An 18,887-nucleotide genomic window follows, 5' to 3' on the forward strand; every position below is an offset into this window, starting at 1 on the left:
ACACCTGCACTTCCTGGGCCTTTGCTGCCAACCCCCTGGAAGGGGGTCAGCCTGGTGACTCCGGGTCCCCAGACCTCTGTCCAGAGCTAGTGGGTCAGGCCACAGGGCTGGTGCGCACAGGGGGCAGGGCTGGTCCCATGGGTGGCAGTGGCCCCTCCTCCACCCCTTACTCATTAGCCAGGCTGTACACCCCTTACTCATTAGCCAGGCTGTACGGTTACCCTGGCCGGCTGGGTGAGGCTGGCCAAGAAGGTGCTCAGCCGTGCAGTGTGGCTGGGTGGCCTGGGCTTTGGAATGGACAGCCCCCAGGACACGGTCCCCCAAGGCCGAAGGAGCCGCTGCCCTGCCCTCCGCAGGCTAGTCCCTGTTGGCTTTGGAGCTGAGGCACGGACACTCTTCGTCCTTTCTGGACCCCTGGTAAGGAGGCGGGGGGCAGGGGCTGCTCCAGGCCTTCCCCAGGAATCACCCACAGTGACGGTGTCCAGGTGGCACCAGGGGCCACCACCCAGAACCTGGCGGGGTCTGACCTCTCTCAGCGGCGGGCAGCCCCCTCCCCCCACCATCAGAGGGACCAGGGGTGTCCTCCTTCAGGAACCCACAGGGAGGCTGGCCGAAAGGCCCGAGAGGCCAAGGGGAGCCCAGGCGTGCCTGCACGGGCATTTGCACTGGAAGAGGGGCCTTTGCCCATTTATTTTCAAAGGGAAAATGGCTCCAGGTACATTTTTTTTCTGACCATAAAGACTACTAAATATGTGCTCCTTGTAAGAGTTTGGATACCAGTAAAAGAAGACACTCCTTTCCAATCCCACCATGTGGACAGAGGCTTCTTAGGGTTTTGGTGTCTTTAACTCCACTCCTCTGTGTTTGCATGTGGCCTGACGAGATGGTTACAGTAACATCACCAGCTGTATCCACTCCAGCGCCCCCAGTGGGGAACCAGAGCTCAGGGGTTGATGCTGTTGCCCCATGGGATGGGGGCAGGACCCGGGCCTTCTGCCACCCAGCCTCAGCCACACTCTCGCTCCTCCATTGTGGGTGACTCGCCCTGTGGCCCAGAGGGGCTTCTTGAGGGTCAGGGCCTAGAGAGCCTCTTGCTGGGAGCTGGGCTGTGAGCAGGGCCCTTGACCTTGGCCCCGGCCTTCAGTTCCTCTTCCAGATGCTGAACTTCATGGTCTACGTCGTGAGCACGGTGTTCTGCGGACACCTGGGCACGGTGGAGCTGGCAGCAGTGACCCTCTCAGTGGCCGTGAGTACAGCCAGGACCTTCTCCCCTGGGCTTCTGGGAGAAGACACGGCCTGAGGGCACAGCTGGGCCTCCGGCCTCACCCGAGCACACCCCACTCACAGGCCTGGCCAGGAGGGGTTTCCTGCTGCTGGGCAGCCCCCTGGGTGCAGGGTCCCCCCTTGGTCTCCTCCTGAAAGCCTGCATTCTCTTCTGTGTGTGGCTCCAGTTTGTCAACGTCTGTGGAGTTTCCATCGGGTTTGGCTTGTCCTCCGCCTGTGACACCTTGATGTCCCAGGTAGGTGGGCCCCCGGGAGCCAGCAGGGCCGGAGCCAGTCCCACGGCTGCTGCAGAAAGCGTAGGGTTGGGCACCCACCCGAGGCCCCCCAGTGGCCCCTGCATCTGGGAACCTGTCAGGCAGGCCTTTGGGGGGCAGCTGTCCTTGTACACCCACCCCCAGGGACCACATGATCTAGGGACCAGACCCTCCCCTTGCTAGGGTGGCCGGGCGAGAGAGCACTGGAGTGAAAGACAGCCCTCTGACCTTCAGTCCTCTGACTTTGACCTTGAATCCTCTGGCCCTGTGTGCTGAGCGCACACTGAGGGGGCCTGCTGTCCTCAGAGGGCCCACCACCCGGAGGGGCTCAGCTCTGGGGTCCTGGGGCTCATGGTGGGCCTGGCTGCTGTGCACTCCCCAGGGAGACTCACATGTGCTGGTGCTTCAGGGATGGTGGGGGGTGGGCAGTGCCTCCTCTATCAGGAGTGGTCGGAGTACTGGGCACCGTGGGTGGACAGGGGCTGGAGTTCTGCAAACAGCTGCTGCCGTCACTCTGAGCTGCTGAGCCCCTCAGAGGAAGCCCCGGGTGGGATTGGGGAGTGGTGGAGGGCTGCCCAGCACACCCGCCACCCCCCTCAGCCGGCCAGCGGAGGGCAGGCGCGGGGCGGGCGTTACCCCTGTGTTCCAGAGCTTCGGAAGCCCCAACAAGAAGCACGTGGGCATCATCCTGCAGCGGGGCGTGCTGGTGCTGCTGCTCTGCTGTCTGCCCTGCTGGGCGCTCTTCCTCAACACCCAGCTCATCCTGCTGTTATGCAGGCAGGACCCGGCTGTGTCCAGGTGCGCCGGGGCGGGCAGGGCCAAGTCACCTTGGGAGGCCCACTCCAGCCCGTGCTGCCCTCTCTGGGTCTCCAGCCGTTCCATGGGGGCTTGGTCTGGGGACTCTCCCCCACAGCATGCTGCTCCAGCTGTGGTCAGCAGGGGGCAGACCGCAGCCCATTTTAATTGAGAAAAGGCATTTGTATGGGATTTGTTTTCGTCTGGTCCCAGCGTGGGCCCAAGCCCCGCAGAGGCTTCGGAAGCAGTGACATGTGCACACCCCACATCACAAACAGTGGGAACAGGACCGAACCCCATTTCTGAGGAATTACACACTGTGTTGTTAATGTAGGATATGTTTCCTTACCTCACTTGTTTCCTGTTAATGTGCACTTCATGTAGTTAATTCTTAACGTGATGGAACCTTGTTTTCCCCCTTACAAACCTCACATCTCCCCGAATTTAAGTTCCCCAGCCCTGAGACCCTGTGTTTGGGTCCTTGGGTTCTTGGGCCCCGTCTCCTGGCACCCCACCCCCACCGAGGTTCCAGATGTCTCTGGGGGTCTTGTTTTCGAGGTAAAGTCTGCCAAACCTTTCCCCACAACCAGGGCATAGGCTGCTCGGCTCAGAGCTTGGTTCTTTCTCCTGCAGGCTGGCCCAGGAGTATGTGCAGGTCTACATCCCAGGCCTGCCGGTGAGTTGTCTTATGGAGCTTGGATCCTGACCCCCTACTGGCCAGGCGCCCCTCAGCCCTCATGCTGGTGGCCAGAGGGGCCGGAGAAAACGTCACATTGCAGTCGGTGGTTGGTGCAGATTGAACTTTTAAAAAGTAGCACGACACCTTTTTCTGGTTATAAAACCATTTACAGGAGAGATTCTGGAAAGCCTGGGGAAGAAACATTTCAAATCTTCCATAATCCCAGAGAAAAGACAGGTTAATCTCTCTCTCCAGGGCTATTTCTCTTCATGAGTGTGTGTGTTACCAAACATAGAGACTCACCTGTAGTGTGAAGTGGGGCCAGTGTGTGTATGTTGTTTTGTAACCCACTTTTTCCCTTTCAAATATATCATTAGTCAGTCTCTGCTGCTGCTGCTAAGTCGCTTCAGTCGTGTCTGACTCTGTGCGACCCCATAGATGGCAGCCTACCAGGCTCCTCTGTCCATGGGATTTTCCAGGCAAGAGTACTGGAGTGGGGTGCCATTGCCTTCTCTAGATATGCTCAAATCACTGTCCATAATACCCATTTCAAAGGCCCCACAGTATCCGCCCCCTTTGCCATAACTTATTAACTAGTCCCCATGTGTTGGGTACTTAGGTTGTTTGCAGTGGTCACTCTTATAAATTAGGTTGTGATCAACATTCTTGTAGAAAAATCTTTGTGAATGTCTGTAATGATGCCTTATTGGAATTGGAGTTGCTCTGTTAGTGGCTTTCTTTACTGGTTTGTATCAATTCTACCCTCAAGAACAATATTCTCATCAGCACAGAGTATTATGAAAATGTTTTCTCCAATTAGACATAGGTTATTGTAACATGCACATTATTGCAAATGAATTTGAATGTTTTTTTCATATCTTTGATCATTTGTTTTCCTTCTGTGAATTGCCCACATCCTTTGCTTATTTTAGTGGATTAATCTCTTTCTAATTATTTTAACTCTTGTTAAATAATATCTCACTCCTTTGACATATGTGTCACAAACGTTTTTCAGTTGCCTTCTAATTTTTTGATACTTTTTTCTTAAAGAATTTTTAATGTGTGCATAACAGATCCATAAATCCCATCCTTTATGATGTCTGTCTTTGATGAGCTTAAGAACAGTCACCCCATTGCAGGATTATAGAAGCATTTGCCTTTATTTTATTTGAACTTTTTAATGGCTTCTACTTTTGTGTTTAGGACTGTAATCTTTAACAAATGTTGTCTAAGAGTTGTTATTGAATGTTCTTTTTCTATTAATTTATTGAATACTAAGTAAGCAGTCCATCCACACAGATAAGTTTCTGAGATTTGAGCCCCACCCAGTGGTCCATGTGGAGAAAGCGATGGCACCCCACTCCAGTACTCTTGCCTGGAAAATCCCATGGATGGAGGAGCCTGGTAGGCTGCAGTCTATGGGTGTCGCTAAGAGTTGGACACGACTGAGCGACTTCACTTTCACTTTTCACTTTCATGCATTGGAGAAGGAAATGGCAACCCACTCCAGTGTTCTTGCCTGGAGAATCCCAGGGACGGGGGAGCCTGGTGGGCTGCCGTCTATGGGGTTGCACAGAGTCGGACACAACTGAGGTGACTTAGCAGCAGCAGTGGTCCACGTGTCCACTCGGGACTCATGGCTGCACGGTGTGATTTGCTGTGGTTCAGTGGACGTGTCACCACGTGGCAGGCTGTCTCAGGGGAGTCCACCTTTCTGTCTCTGCCCCCCTCTATCCCCCCTCACACTGCCCCACTCTGTCTTCCCTCTCTGCCCCGCTGTCTTCCCTCACTGCCTCCCTCTGCTTTCCCTCACTCTGCCCACCCCCCATCCTCCTTGCTCTGCCCTCCTCTATCCTCCCAGCACCAGTGACAGAGCTCTTGAGGATGGGCCTGGGAAGGGAGAGGGTTGGGGTGAGCCCATAGGGGACACCAGGGCTGTCAGAGAGCCCCAGCCACACCCTCCCATCTGGAAGCCTAGTGCCATGACTTCTTTGGGGCTCCAGATTTCTCCTGTATCATGGAAACCACCTGAAAAGTCTGGTTTTTCTTCTCTAAACCTTTGGCTCTTTAGACCAAGTGAAGGTGTCTTGTCCAACAGGGCCCCTGGGGCTGGGTCAGGGGAAACTTCCAAGTTATCATTATGGTAGCCACTTTATCAAATCAACAAAACCCCTCCCTCCCAGACAAAGATGCTGCAGAACATAACTCCCTGTGGGGTGAGAAGCATCACGTGTCTTAGTCATGATGCTAACTCAACTCTTGGGACTCTTAAATGTGCCAAATGCTGTTTTGTAAGCACTTTTGCAATATCAGCATTGTGTATAAATGTATGTATAAATAGCAAGGATTCACACGCACAGTATTATCCCCTTTTTAGGTGAGGAAACCGAGGCACAGAGAGGTTAAGTAAGTGGCCTAAGGCCACACCGCTCACAGGAGGCACAGAGCCAGTACCTGAATCCAGTGGCACACTCTTGCTGACTGCAGTCCTGAAGAGAGGTGGAGGGCTGCAGGGAGGGTGGGCAGGGGCCATAGGCCTGGGCCAGGCTTTGACAGGGCAGGAAGCGCAGAGAAATGCCCCCAAGACACACACACACATGCAGGCCCCCTCTGTCCTCCGTGGACTCCTCTGAGGTCTTCACCCTGCTCTGCAGAGGCTGCTGGTGGCCTCCACCCTCCCTACCCCCACTCCCTCTGCCCAAGGCCCCTCCACCCAGAGTCTTGTCTCTGGCAGCCAGAGACAGGTCCTAGGGTAGCCCCGACCTGTGGGTTCTGGTGGCCCTTCTGTGAACAGGCCCAGTTGGCGGCCAGGGGCCCAGTCCCTCTTGTTCTTGCCGGAGCACTGGAGCCCCTCTCAGGTCCACCCTCCCGGCCCGCTGGCCCCATCCCGGCACCACCCCTCAGGCAGGGCGGGGGCACAGGCCAGCACGGCGCATATCTGTGGGTCGGTCGTGCTCTGGTGAAGCAGTGGCCCCACGCTCATCTCAGCAGTGTCTGTCCTTCTCCATGTGGAGGTGTTGCTTACTTGTGTCTGTGTGTGTTTATTTACACAGGCAAACTTTCTCTACAGCCTGCAGGCCAAGTACTTACAGAATCAGGTACAGGGCCCTAGCTGGAGCTGCCCCCTACCCTGTCCCGCGCTGCCCAGCAGGGGAGGAGTGCCTGGGGTCCCTGTTCTGACCTCCACACGGGTCTGTGGGGAGCTGCATGCCCCCAGCCTGTGCCCCCCCGGTGTCCCCCCACTCAGTGAGACCAGTTATCCCCTATTTCAGGGCATCGTTTGGCCCCAAGTCTTCAGCGGCATCGTGGGCAACTGTGTCAACGGCCTGGCCAACTATATCCTGGTTTCTGTGCTGGGCCAGGGGGTCAGGTGAGCAGGGGGCTGCAGGGCCTGGTTGCAGGGGTCAAGTGTTGGGGGGTTCAGGTGGGTAAGGCGTTCAGGGGCTGGTTGGGGGATCAGGTGGGCAGGGGCTGTGGTGGCCTGGTCCGGAGCCCTGGCTACCCCTGAGGGGGCAACCAGTCCCGTCATAACAAGGATTGTGGAGGCTGTCCACACTGTTCAGCCACAGAGGGGTCGTGGGGAACTGGGGATGAAGCAGGCCTGTCCCCGCCTTGCCCCCAGGGCTGGAGTTGGCCTTTGCTCCAGCCCAGCCTTCCCTCCTCTGTCAGGGGCTCCGCATTCGCCAACACAGTCTCCCAGTTCTCGCAGGCTGTCTTCCTCCTGTTCTACATCGTGCTGAAGAAGCTGCATCTGGAGACATGGGCAGGTGTGGAGGGGGCCCCCACCCAGGGAGGGGGTTGCTGAGGAGGTGCCGCCAGCACCAGCCCAGGGCCTTCATTTCATGGGCAGGGTGCCAGCTGGAGCCTTTGGAGGAGCCCTGCCCCAGGCCTGCCCCCACATCCCTCAGGGCCCACCCCCTCCCCACCCCCTATTTCTGCACCCTCTCTCCATCTCTGTACCTGCCTCTTGGCCTCTGCACCCCACCCCTAGAGGCCCGGTTTCCCAGTCCAGTGTGTCACGGGGCACAGCCCTGCTGGGGATGGGCCAGGAGCTTCCTGGCTCCTATTGGAGATTGAATGACAACTTGGACAGAATGCTGGGTGCCAGCAGCAGGGTGCACCCACATTGCTCGGATAAGCTTCACGACTCCTCATTAACTCCATTTTTATTTACATGGAGGAAGCTGGTGCCAAGAGAGTTTGTCATTCACCACAAATCACAGAAGTGGGCTTGAGCCTGCTCCTAGGCCTAGGTGCTGAGCTTTTAGCCCCTGAAAGCTGGCTGTGTGGACTGTGGGTCCCTCTCTGGCCCCCATGGCTGTACAACCCTGTCTGCCTTGTGAAACCTCCCGGCACCTTGGTGTCGTGCCACCCTCCCAGCAGCCCTTCAGGGAGATGGGGCAGAGATAAGAGCTAAAATTTCATCCTAGGAGGCAGGGCCTAGGAAGGGCCAGGCTGTCTGCCAGCCCAGGCTCCCACCCAGGGGTGCTGCCCAAGGTGTTAGCCGGTACCCTCCTCCCGTCCCCACCCTGCCTGGTGCCAAGTGCCTGGGCTTGCTGCTGCTGCTGCTAAGTCGCTTCAGTTGTGTCCTACTCTGTGCGACCCCATAGACAGCAGCCCACCAGGCTCCTCCATCCCTGGGATTCTCTAGGCAAGAACACTGGAGTGGGTTGCCATTTCCTCCTCCAATGCGTGAAAGTGAAAAGTGAAAGTGAAGTCGCTCAGTCATGTCCGACTCTTAGCGACCCCATGGACTGCAGCCTACCAGGCTCCTCCGTCCATGGGATTTTCCAGGCAAGAGGGCTTGCTGTGTGGAGCCAAAAGCTGTGGGCCCCGGTGGTGGGTGGGCTGGCTGGGCTGCAAGGCGGACGAGGGCTCAGCCAGCTGGCTTCTGCTCCTAGGCTGGTCCTGGGAGTGCCTGCAGGACTGGGGCCCCTTCTTCCGCTTGGCTATCCCCAGCATGCTGATGCTGTGCATCGAATGGTGGGCCTACGAGATCGGGAGCTTCCTCGTGGGTATGTGGGACGGCGGGATGTGGGGAGCCCCCTCCCCCGGATAGGTGGTTCACCTGCCCGGCCTGGCTCCCTGCCAGACTGTGAGCGTCCAGCAGGCAGGCCTAGGCCCAGCACTGCCCAGTCTAGGTCTGGCATGGAGTGGACACCCGGGCATGGTTTTCAGTCAGAGATGGAGTGAGATGGAACTGGTGCAACCGGCACATCTTGTGCTCATCAACCAACTCGGATCAGAGTCCAAACCACCAGGGCTGAAATGGCCCCAAGAGACCTTCCAGACTACCCCGGACCCCATTTATAGATGAGAAAATTGAGTCCTAAGAGTAAAAGAGGCTGTCCAGAGTCACCGCAACAGGGCCAAGAGCTGAACTCAGGCTTCTTGACCTTGGTCCAGTTTTCTTCCCTCCCTCATCACACCATGTACACAGGAGAGGGACCCTGACCCTGGCACACCCAGGCAGGGGTCTCCTGGAAGGCTGAATGCCAAGTAGAAATGTGGTTTTTGCTGTATCTGACCTTGGAAGCCACTGGCCCCTTGGCCCCAAGAGCAAGGGGCACTCTGTCAGCCCAGGGCTGTTGGTCAGCTGGCTGGGCACTCACTGTGTTCCCGCCGCGCCTCTGCAGGCCTGCTCAGCGTGCTCGACCTCTCTGCCCAAGCGGTCATCTACGAGGTGGCCACCGTCATCTACATGGTGAGGCTCATGGGGGGCACCTTTTGTTCTGCCCCCAGCCCAACCCCCTGACAGCCTGGGGGTGTCAGAGGGGGAGGGGCAGCTGTCCCCCCAGAGGCCATTTCTGTCTCCTGAGGGACCCTCCAGACCTCCTGTGTCCCCCAGACCCAGGCCCTAACAGGCACACGTGGCCCACAGCCATTCTGCCAAGGGTGATACAGAACTCTCCATGTTGGAATTGTTTTGAATTGATTGGAATCGTTTAAAATTGGGAGATTTCACGTCACTATCTGGATTTTTGCACTTTTTTGAAAAACAGGACATTCCCTTTGGCAGTGGGTCCATGTTCTTGCACACCCCTAGTGGTGGGCTCTGGGGAACAGAGCCCTCTGGGGGCCCTTCCGTGCCTCTGCCGGGGAAAGGACTCTCCACAGTTCCTTCCTCTTCAAGGACACGTGGGGTATCCCGTGTCGCTTGTGCAGCCTCTGCCAGCCTCCTGGGGTGCATACTCTGTGACCACAGCTTTAATCAAGGGAGTCGCAAAAACCTACCTGTACAAAACTGATTTATAAGGTGATTCTTATGTTGCAAGTGGTGTCGATGTTTTTCTCGCAGGGACCTTTTCTGACAGACTTATGACTACACTCGCCTCTTTATATCGTGTTTACTCATGAGGTTTTGGCTGTGTGTTGATTTTGGCTGCCTGTGGTGTCTGATGGCTCAGCCAGGGTGGGGCTTTGGCTGGCTTGCTTGGGGTACCCCCACCCCACCTGCCAGCTGCCAATCTCATGGCTGGTTACCAGCAGCCAGGAACACCCTGCTTCCCTCCCTCTTGGCCTGGGGTAGGAGGGGGGCTGACCGTACCTTCTTGTCTCTGAGCCCAGATCCCCATGGGGCTCAGCATCGCGGTCTGTGTCCGAGTGGGGACAGCCCTGGGAGCCGCAGACACCGTGCAAGCCAAGCGATCAGCCATCTCAGGCACCCTCTGCACAGGTGGGTGGGATCAGGCCTAGGCCAGGGGAGACTCTGAGAGCCACAGCTACCTTTCAAGCCTGTGTACCTGTTACGTGGCCCAGAGCAGCAAGCCTGCTGTGCCCCTTCCAGCCGCTTCCCCACCACTGGGGGTCTGGGCCGGCAGTTTCCATCACATAGTGCGACGCTGGGAAAGCCCTTCCTCACCAGGCTCCCAGCCCTCTAGGTCTTACTGTGAGCTCGGCCTCCTTGAGTGCCCAGGAGCTTGGGGCTTGCTCGTAGCGACCCTCAGAAGGACCCCTCTGCATCCATCCTGTCTCTGCTTTCTGCAGCTGCCAGGCTCAGATCAGCTCTTCATGGAGAGCGGTGGTTCTCAGGCTTTAGACCTAGGTTGGGGGTGGGGTAGGGGAGCAGGGTGTCAAAACCCGAACCTCCCCCCGCCCCCAGCAGTTTCTGACTCAGTCGGTCGGAGATGGGGGTCTGAGAATCTGCTTCCCTAGGCAGCTGCTTGTCCAGGGACCCCATTTTGAGAACCACGGGAGGAAGGGCATTTTGCATGTTGTCATCACGGGACCACAGATGAGGGTCTTCATCCAAGTGGACATGTGGCTGGGCTGGCTCAGGCTGAGGGGAGCCAGGCTCCTCCCTTGGCTGGGTCGGCCTCACCGCCTTCATCTCTTGCAGTCGGAACCTCGCTGGTTGTGGGCATCCTGTTGAGCCTCCTGAGAAACAAGCTGGGCCACATCTTCACCAATGATGAGTAGGTCTCGCCTTGCATTGGGGGCCTCAGCTGCTGCCCGTGCACAGACCAGGCGCCGACCGAAGGGCAGGGCAGAGCTGCCGGGGCTCCTTGGGGGGTTCGGATGTGTACCCCACTCACAGGGAGACTCAGGGACAGGAGCGGCCTAGCCTGGCCTGGAGCCACCACCTAGGCTCGCAGAAGGTGGGGGCAGGGCGGAATAGACAAGGCCAAGGTTGTGTCTCACAGTCCCCTGTCCCTGCAGGGAAGTCGTTGCCCTGGTCAACAAGGTCCTGCCGCTGTACATCTTCTTCCAGCTGTTTGATGCCCTCTGTGTGAGTTCCGCTCCGACCCCCATGTTCCCAACCCCTGCCCCGACCCCAGCAGCTCAGGGCTGTGAGCTTGAGCTGCCTGATTAGGGCTGACTACAAAGTGGCAGCTCTTGTTGGATCTATTATTATTCAAAATAACGCCTCCCCCTCTTTCTCTCCTGCAGTTCCGATTTACTGAGATGCACATAGATTAGCAAAATACTGACCACTCTTCAGTGCAGAATCATAAACCCTCTTCTTCCTTGTTCCCCAGGATCGGGTGGGGGATGGGGAGCAGGGCACAGCTCTGACCCAGGCCCCACCCGGCCAGGAGCGGCCACACTGGTTTCCAGAATAGAGGCACCCAGAGTACGGAGGGGTCCAACTTTCCGCTTGGATCACTGAAGAGCAGGTCCCATTGAGTGCAAGTCTGAATTCTGTGAATGTTTTAACAGCCTGGCATAGAGACAGCGAACACCAAAGTCTCATTTATTGAGCAGAATTTGAAGCCCTGGGTCGTCGTCTTCACGCCTTGGGCAATCTTGCAGGAAGCTCCAAGTCTCTGCCTGGAGCGTGTGCTTAGAGAGCAGCAAGGGGCAGGACGCAAGAACCCACATAGAGTCGTCATCAGCTCTCATAGGAAGCAAAGAAAGAACCGTTGGGAGAAAGTATATTCATGGAGAGTTTTCCCCAGAGCCCTGTCACTCTGGCCGGTTCCCCATACATTCCAGGGCTGGCCTTCGAATCTAGCTGGGCACAGGCTTGTAGCACATTTCTGACCTCATCAGGACTGCTTGCTTTGGGCTGGGTTTTGTCATCAAATTCACAGCTTTAATTGCAAAACATTAAAAGAAACCCTCTTCTGGGCTCTGTTATGGCTTCTGCAGGGACACTATAATTACTTCTTCTCTAGCTCCAAGGTGAGGCCACAGCTGAGAAACTCCTCCTGCAGGGTCAGGCCACAGAGGGCTCTGCATTCCTAAATGCTCCTAAGGCAGCACTGCCCACCAGGGAACCCGCAGCAGATTCACAGCTCACAACTGCTGGGGTCTTGCAGTGTGCATCGCTGTATCTACTATCTTTACTCCCGGTTATATCTATCTATCTATTTGTCTATATTTTTTTTCATTAAAAAATTTTATTTTTTGGCTGCACCACGCGGGATGCGGGATCTTCATTCTCTGACCAGAGATGGAGCTGGTGCTGCCTGCAGTACAAGCTCCACTGGATTGCCAGAGAACTGCATTGGCAAACCCCTGGATTGCCAGAGAACTGCATTGGCAAACCCCTGGATTGCCAGAGAACTCCTTGCCGCCGCCGCTGCTGCTGCTAAGTCGCTTCAGTCATGTCCGACTCTGTGCAACCCCATAGACAGCAGCCCACCAGGCTCCCCCGTCCCTGGGATTCTCCAGGGAAGAACACTGGAGTGGGTTGCCATTTCCTTCTCCGGTTCATGAAAGTGAAAAGCGAAAGTGAAGTCGCTCAGTCATGTCCGACTCTTAGCGACCTCATGGACTGCAGCCTACCAGGCTCCTCCGTCCATGGGATTTTCCAGGCAAGAGTACTGGAGTGGGGTGCCATTGCCTTCTCTGAGAGAACTCCTTAGATCTGTGTTGTTCTTTTTTTTTTTTTTTTTTTTAATAATTTTATTTATTTTTGGCTGTGCTGGGTCTTCGTTACTTGCTCAGGTTTTTCTCTAGTTGTAGGAATGGGGGCTACTCTCTAGTGGCGGTGCTCAGGCTTCTCTTGCTGTGGAGCTCTTCGGTGCAGGGGCTCAGTCATTGCGGTTCTAGGGCACTAGGACCCAATAGTGTGGTGCACGGGTTTAGTTGCTCTAAAGCATGTGGGACCATCCCAGACAGGATCAAACCCGTGACTCCATTGACAAGTGGATTCTTTACCACTGAGCCACCAGAGAAGCCCTATATTATTCTTAATTTAAGTTTTCCATGGACCTAGTTTTTATTTTATATTTTTTATGCCTTTCTTGAGTTATAATTTACATACCAAAAATTCATGCGTTTTACATGCATAAGTCAAACCTTTAAGTAAGTGTCTACTTGTGGAACCAGCGCTGTAATCCAGTGTGGACTGTTTTCGTCACCCCCACAGAATTCCTGGGGCCTGCTTTGAAGTCACTGCCGGCTCCCACGGGCAGCCCCTGGCAATGCACTGACCCACTTTCTGTCTGTGCGTACTTGCCTTTTCTGATTATTTTATAGACATGCAATTACAGAGTATGTGGTCTTTCGTGCCTGGTTTCGTTCACTTCTTGAAATGTTTCTGAGGTTCGTCCATGGCGTAGCGTTTTTCAGGACTTCATTCCTTGTTGTGACTGAATAATAGTCCACTCTGTGGCTGTAACATGTTTGTTTACCCATTCATCAGGTGATGGACATTTGGGTTGTTTTGAGTGTGGCCTGCTGTGACTAAGGCTGCTGGGAACATTCAAGTATGAGTCATTGTGTGGACGTATGTTTTCCTGCCCCTTAGTAGAGTCTTAAGGAGTTGAAATGTTAGGTTGAAGCGTAAGTTTACCTTTAAGTTTGTAAGAAACCATTAAGCTGTTTTCCAAAACAACTGTATCGTTTTACATTCCCACCAGCAATGTACCAGGATTCCAGTTCCTCCCCTGTGTTGCTAATTCTTGGTATTATTGTTTGTCTTGAAATTGGAAAAAGTAGATTAAGAGCAGTTTTAGGTTTACAAAAAAATTGAGCAAATACAGAGTTCCCATAAGCCCCTCCCCTGGTTCCCCCTTTTATTTACATCATGTGTAAGTACAGGACATTTGTTTACTTGATGAAGAATATTGATACATTAAGTCCACAGTTCATGGTTGGTATGCGTTCTATGGGTTTTGACAAATGTTTAAGGACATGTACCCAACATTGTGGAATCATACAGGATTCACACTGCTATCTGAAACAGGTGAACAACAAGGTCCTGCTGTATAGCACAGGGAACTATATTCAGTATCCTGTAATAAACCATAATAGAAAAGAATATGAAAAAGACTATATATGTATGTAGAACTGATCACTTTACAGCAGAAACTAACTTTTTTATATTATTGCTCATTTTTATTAGAGCCATCCTCATGAGTCTATACAGGTATCTCAATGTAGTTTTAATGTACATTTATTTATTTATTTATTTGGCCATGCCACACGGCACGTGGGATCTTAGTTCCCCAACCGGGGATCAAACCGAGGCTCCCTGCAGTGCGGGCACAGAGCCCTAACCACTGGACCACCCGGGAGTCCCTGATGTGCGTTTCCTGAATGACTAACGCCGAGCCCCTTCCATCTGCATGTCTCCTCGGGTGAAGTGTCCGCTTGTGTCTTTGTCCACTGTAGACATCGGGTTCTTGTTGTCTGAGCCTGCCAGGGCTGCCCTGACAAAGCACGCAAAGCCAAGTGACCTAACATACTAGAAATGGATTGTCTCGAAGTTCTGGAGACCAGAGGTCCTAGATCCAAGGCACCAGGGGAGGATCTACTCCAGGCTCTGCTGAGCTTCTGGAACCCTCAGGAGCCCCTAAGCATGTAGGAGGCATTGTTTCCCCATGTCTATTTACACTGTCTTCCCCCTCTGCACGTCTGTGTTCCAGTTTCTCCTTTTCACAAGGACACCCGTCTTCTCGGGGTAGGGTCCACCCTGATGACCTCATCTCAACTTGGTCTTCTGCAGAGATGCCATTTCCAATTAAGGTCATATTTGGAGGTCCTGGGGTCGGGACTTCAGCATCTTTGGCGGGGGTGGGGGGGGCACAAGCCAACCCATAGTAATTATCTTTTTATTCAGTGCAGTCGCTCAGTCATGTCTGACTCTTTGCAACCCCATGAATTGCAGCATGCCAGGCCTCCCTGTCCATCACCAACTCCCGGAGTTCACTCAAACTCATGTGCATCAAGTCAGTGATGCCATCCAGCCATCTCATCCTCTGTTGTCCCCTTCTCCTCCTGCCCCCAATCCCTTCCAGCATCAGAGTCTTTTCCAATGAGTCAACTCTTCACATGAGGTGGCCAAAGTACTAATGTTCTTTTTTTCATTGTAGAATAGTTGATTTATAATGTGTTAATTTCTACTGTATAGCAAAGTGATTCAGTTATACATATATGTATTGTTGTTCAGTTGCTAATTCGTGTCTGACTCTTTTCTACCACATGGAGAGCAGCCAGGCCTCCCTGCCCCTCACTATCTCCCGGAGTTTGCCCAAGTTCATGTCCGTTGAGTTGGTGTACATTTTAAAAAATATTCTTTCCATAGTGGTTTATCATAGCATATTGAACGCAGTTCCCTGTGCTCTATATTCGGACCTTGTTTATCCATCATGTATGTAATAGTCTGCATCCGCTCACCCCAAACTCCCAGTCCACCCCTCCCACTGTATCTGAAACGCAGCAGCCTTGTGTGACCCTGGGCAGGTCCCTCCATGAAGGAAGGGGGACGAGGGCCCCTCCTAGCCCATGTTGTGGACTTAAACAAGGCTGAGGCCTGTAGATTCCTGAGGAAGCCCCACTGCTAAGACCCACCGTCGCCTCAGCATCACCAACCCCCAGCCCTTCTGCCTTCTTCAGTGTCTCTACGCTGGGGTCCTGCGTGGGACCGGCAGGCAGGCCTTCGGGGCCGTGGTGAATGCCGTCATGTACTACGCCATCGGCCTCCCGCTGGGTGTCGTGCTGACCTTCCTGGTCGGGATGGGGATCATGGGTACGTGGTGTGGGGGGAGGGGGGAAGGCCTAGTGATCGTCGATGTCCTCACTCGCCCCCGTATCCTGCAGGCCTCTGGCTGGGCATGCTGGTCTGTGTCATGCTGGCCACCGCTGCCTTCGTCACTTACACGGCCCGGATGGACTGGAAGCGGGCTGCAGAGGAGGTGAGTGCCCTTCCCGTTACCAGAGAAACCATGCCAGACACCATCCTCAGCGCCCCCCACCCCCACCCCGTTCAAACTCAAGCAGAGGGCTCCCGATGACCCCGAGGGTGAGCTGTGACCTTGGAAAAGGTACCTACAGCACCCTGTCTGCTGTCCTCTTGGGAGCACTTCTGAAACAGGCAGCCTGGCGTTTGCTTCTATGGCTCAGACCCTGAAACCCAGAGGGTGTGGGTTCGCCTTTGTATGAGGATCCAGTCCTCCTGGCATCTGAGACAATGGATCAACTCATATCTAAAAGAGCGCCACTTAGTTTCCCAGACCATGGCCATGGCAGGTCTGGCCTCACCGCACTTTGGGCATTGTGGTTTCTGCAGGCTGAAGATCTGGTGCTACCCTACGTTGAGCAAGGCAGTCAGTCGGCAGGCACCACCTTCACAACAGCATTTGTTTGCTTTGTGTCTCTGGGTCACACTTTGCTCATAATTCTCATCATATTTCAAATCTTCTCATTTATGGTGAGGGGTGATCACTGAATTCTGATGTCACCATCGCAAAAATATGACCTGCTTAAGGCTCAGGTGATGGTATTTTCCAGCCAGGAAGTATCATTTAAACTGCGGTATGGACAAGGTGTCTTGCACACTTAGCAGACTTCAGTGTTGTGCAAACATTACTTTTATGTGCACCAGGAACCCAGAAAAGCCCTCTGCCTGCATTATTCGCCTTATTGCAGTGGTCTGGAGGCCCCGAGGTGTGGCTGTGTGTGACCGTGTGTATCCTGCTCAGCCTGCAGGGCTCAGCTGAGGCCGGGTGGATGGGCAGCTGGCAGGCTGACCTGGCGACTCTCTCTCCTTCAGGCACAGAAACATGCAGGACTGCCGCCATTGGGGAGCACTGACAGCATGGCCCTCGGACCCAGGCCCGGGCCTGAGAAAGCGGTTGTGTCTTCAGGTAACACTGCCCTGTGTGCTTGGGTGGCCAGGAACCACAAGCACCCAGGCTGCTTCTCTTCCTCAATGTGACAGTGACATCTGTTCTGACACCAGGAGGGGACACTGATGTCCCGGGAAGCAGGCCCTGTCTGTCCTGGCCTGGGAGGCTATGACCCTTGGTCCTGTCATCAGACAAGGGTGTGGGTTGGGTGCTTGGATCTCCTCCCTGTTGTCCTGCAGCTAGCTGCTAAATTAGGGGACGAGGTCTGAGCACCATCTGATCTCAGGGCGCATTGTCACCACCCAGCTCCAATGTGGGCAGGAGGCCTGCAGCCAAGGGTTGGGCAGGTCAGCCTGGCTTGATAACCAGTGTGGGGGGCCCTTCCCGCCCACCCCTCCACACCCTGTCAGACTGGAGCTCTGCTGCCCCGCCTCTGGCCTGAGCCCAGGGCTGTGTGTCCACAGACCATAGCCTGGTTATCTCTACAGCCTCACCTTGTTCATCCTGGGCTGTGCCTTGATTGGGGTGGGCATGGGGAGCAGGCACAGGCTTTGGGGACTTCAGTGTTGCCAGAGAGTGGGGGAGGCAGCGTGACAGAGCATGTCACATGCTGAGGTCTCTGGTGAAGGATACGCACCTCCACGTCGTCTGACCCCATCTGATCTCAGCCTTGTCTGCACATCAGGTCTACAGGATGCTGTCCCACGTGTTTCCAGCTGTGAGGCAGGGGGTCAATCCTGTGGCTCCACAGCCCCCCACCCAGGGCTGAGCCGGCTTCTGTTTGCCTTGCAGTGGCCACAGGCAGCTCCCCTGGCGTGATCCTGACGACCTACTTGAGGCCCGGGGGCCAGCCGGACCTCCACAGGACTCCAGAAGCAGTCCACGTCCTACCCACCCCTGCCGGCCGGCTGTCAGCCAAGCAGCTGGCTCTCCGCCGGGGGGCTGCTCTGGGGGTGGCAGTGGGCTCGTTGATAGTGGGGCTCATCCTGAGGGTCCTCACCGCCAGGCCCTAGCAAGACAGCTTGAGATGAAAAGGAAGCTGAGAGCAGCTGCCTACCCCAAATTCAGTGCAGGGGGACGCCCCTGACCGCTCCTCAAGAACATTCACAGGACTTCCCTGGTGATCCAGTGGTTGAGATCCTGTCCACCGAGTGGGTTTCCCCCTCCTCCCCCTGCAACCCCACCCCCACCAACCCCCACCAGTTGGGGAGTTGGGATCCCACTTGCTGCGCAGTGTGGCCAGAAAATAAACATATTTTCAGCTGGTGCTGCATGTCACACGGCGGGTCTGAGTGGAGGTTAAATTGCCTCCTCTCAGCTGGACTGCTCTTGATAAGTGCTCAGCCGACCAGAAGATGAGATTCCTGGGGTTGGTCCCGTTATTCAATAAATGGCTTCAGGTTGGAGATTTCAAATCAAGACCAAATAGAAAATGCCACTGTCACATTAAAAAGTAGGCAGAGTCTGCCACCTAGGTCTGTTCACAAAGCCTTTGTGAAACTCTGGAAGGGGTGGTCAGTGGGCCCCGCGCACACGGTCCACCTTGCTGAGACCCGTCTGCTTCCTGCTCTGGAGCCTCCTGCAGGTAGAGGAAGCTGGTCACCTTTCCCTCAGTCCTCTCAGGGCATCAGCATTTTCACTTGAGAAATGCCTTTCTCATAGTAGCGACAGGATATAACTAAGGGCAGTAAGTAAAGAGTCTGCTTACAATGCAGGGGGCCTGGGTTCGATCCCTGAGTTGGAAAGATCCCCCGGAGAAGGAAATGGCAACCCACTCCAGTATTCTTGTCTGGAGTATTCCATGGACAGGGGAGACTGGTGGGTTACAGTCCCTGGGGTAGCAAAGAGTCGGACACGACTAACACTTCGACAGACAGTAAAGCCTAGATCACTGGGCCAGGGAGGCTCGGGACAGAACTGGAGGCTAACCCAGTCCCAGGGTGCTTTGAGGCCTGGGACTGGGGACATGTTTGGGCTCCAGGCTGCACATGGGGCCCTGGGGGCTCAGCCTGGCCTTCAACATCCGCCCCTTTAATGTGGGTAGCTACATCCACAGACACAGTGGATGCACTAATCAAGGTCACTAGGGAAAAAGGATGCAGAGTGCAAACACTCGACTCCACAGAAAGGGAGGAGCCAGTGTCATCTGTGACCTGAAGACTCGGTGAGCTTCCGCACCCAGACAGAACGAACAGGTATGGAACAGAAAGGCTGTGCTGTGTGTCCTAGGATTTCGTAAGTGAAAGGAAGGTGTTAAGTTGCTAAGTGTCTGACTCTTTGCGACCCCATGGACCAGAGCCCTCCAGGCTTCTCTGTCCATGGGATTTTCCAGGCAAGAATCCTGGAGTGGGTTGC

The 18,887-nt window shown here is 54.9% G+C and overlaps 1 protein-coding gene across 3 annotated transcripts; it reads left to right on the forward strand.

Moving 5' to 3' along the window:
* Window positions 1–231: 231 nt before the first annotated feature.
* Window positions 232–18,006, forward strand: SLC47A2 (solute carrier family 47 member 2). Of its 3 annotated transcripts, XM_027518968.1 has the most exons (17): window positions 233–417; window positions 1,145–1,246; window positions 1,452–1,520; window positions 2,188–2,336; window positions 2,967–3,009; window positions 6,066–6,110; window positions 6,285–6,382; window positions 6,682–6,779; window positions 7,914–8,027; window positions 8,649–8,716; window positions 9,580–9,688; window positions 10,352–10,427; window positions 10,672–10,741; window positions 15,301–15,433; window positions 15,505–15,599; window positions 16,457–16,550; window positions 17,325–18,006. In XM_027518968.1, exons 1-17 carry the CDS (start codon window positions 295–297, stop codon window positions 17,543–17,545), a joined length of 1,707 nt encoding a protein of 568 aa, XP_027374769.1. In that variant the 5' UTR covers window positions 233–294; the 3' UTR covers window positions 17,546–18,006. The 3 variants fall into 3 exon arrangements, with proteins under 3 accessions (XP_027374768.1, XP_027374770.1, XP_027374769.1); XM_027518967.1 differs by having other exon boundaries at window positions 232–417; window positions 6,066–6,382; XM_027518969.1 differs by lacking the exon at window positions 7,914–8,027 and having other exon boundaries at window positions 232–417.
* Window positions 18,007–18,887: the final 881 nt, after the last annotated feature.

The sequence above is a fragment of the Bos indicus x Bos taurus genome, chromosome 19 (assembly GCF_003369695.1).
Source record: "Bos indicus x Bos taurus breed Angus x Brahman F1 hybrid chromosome 19, Bos_hybrid_MaternalHap_v2.0, whole genome shotgun sequence".
NCBI classification, from domain to species: Eukaryota; Metazoa; Chordata; class Mammalia; order Artiodactyla; family Bovidae; genus Bos; species Bos indicus x Bos taurus.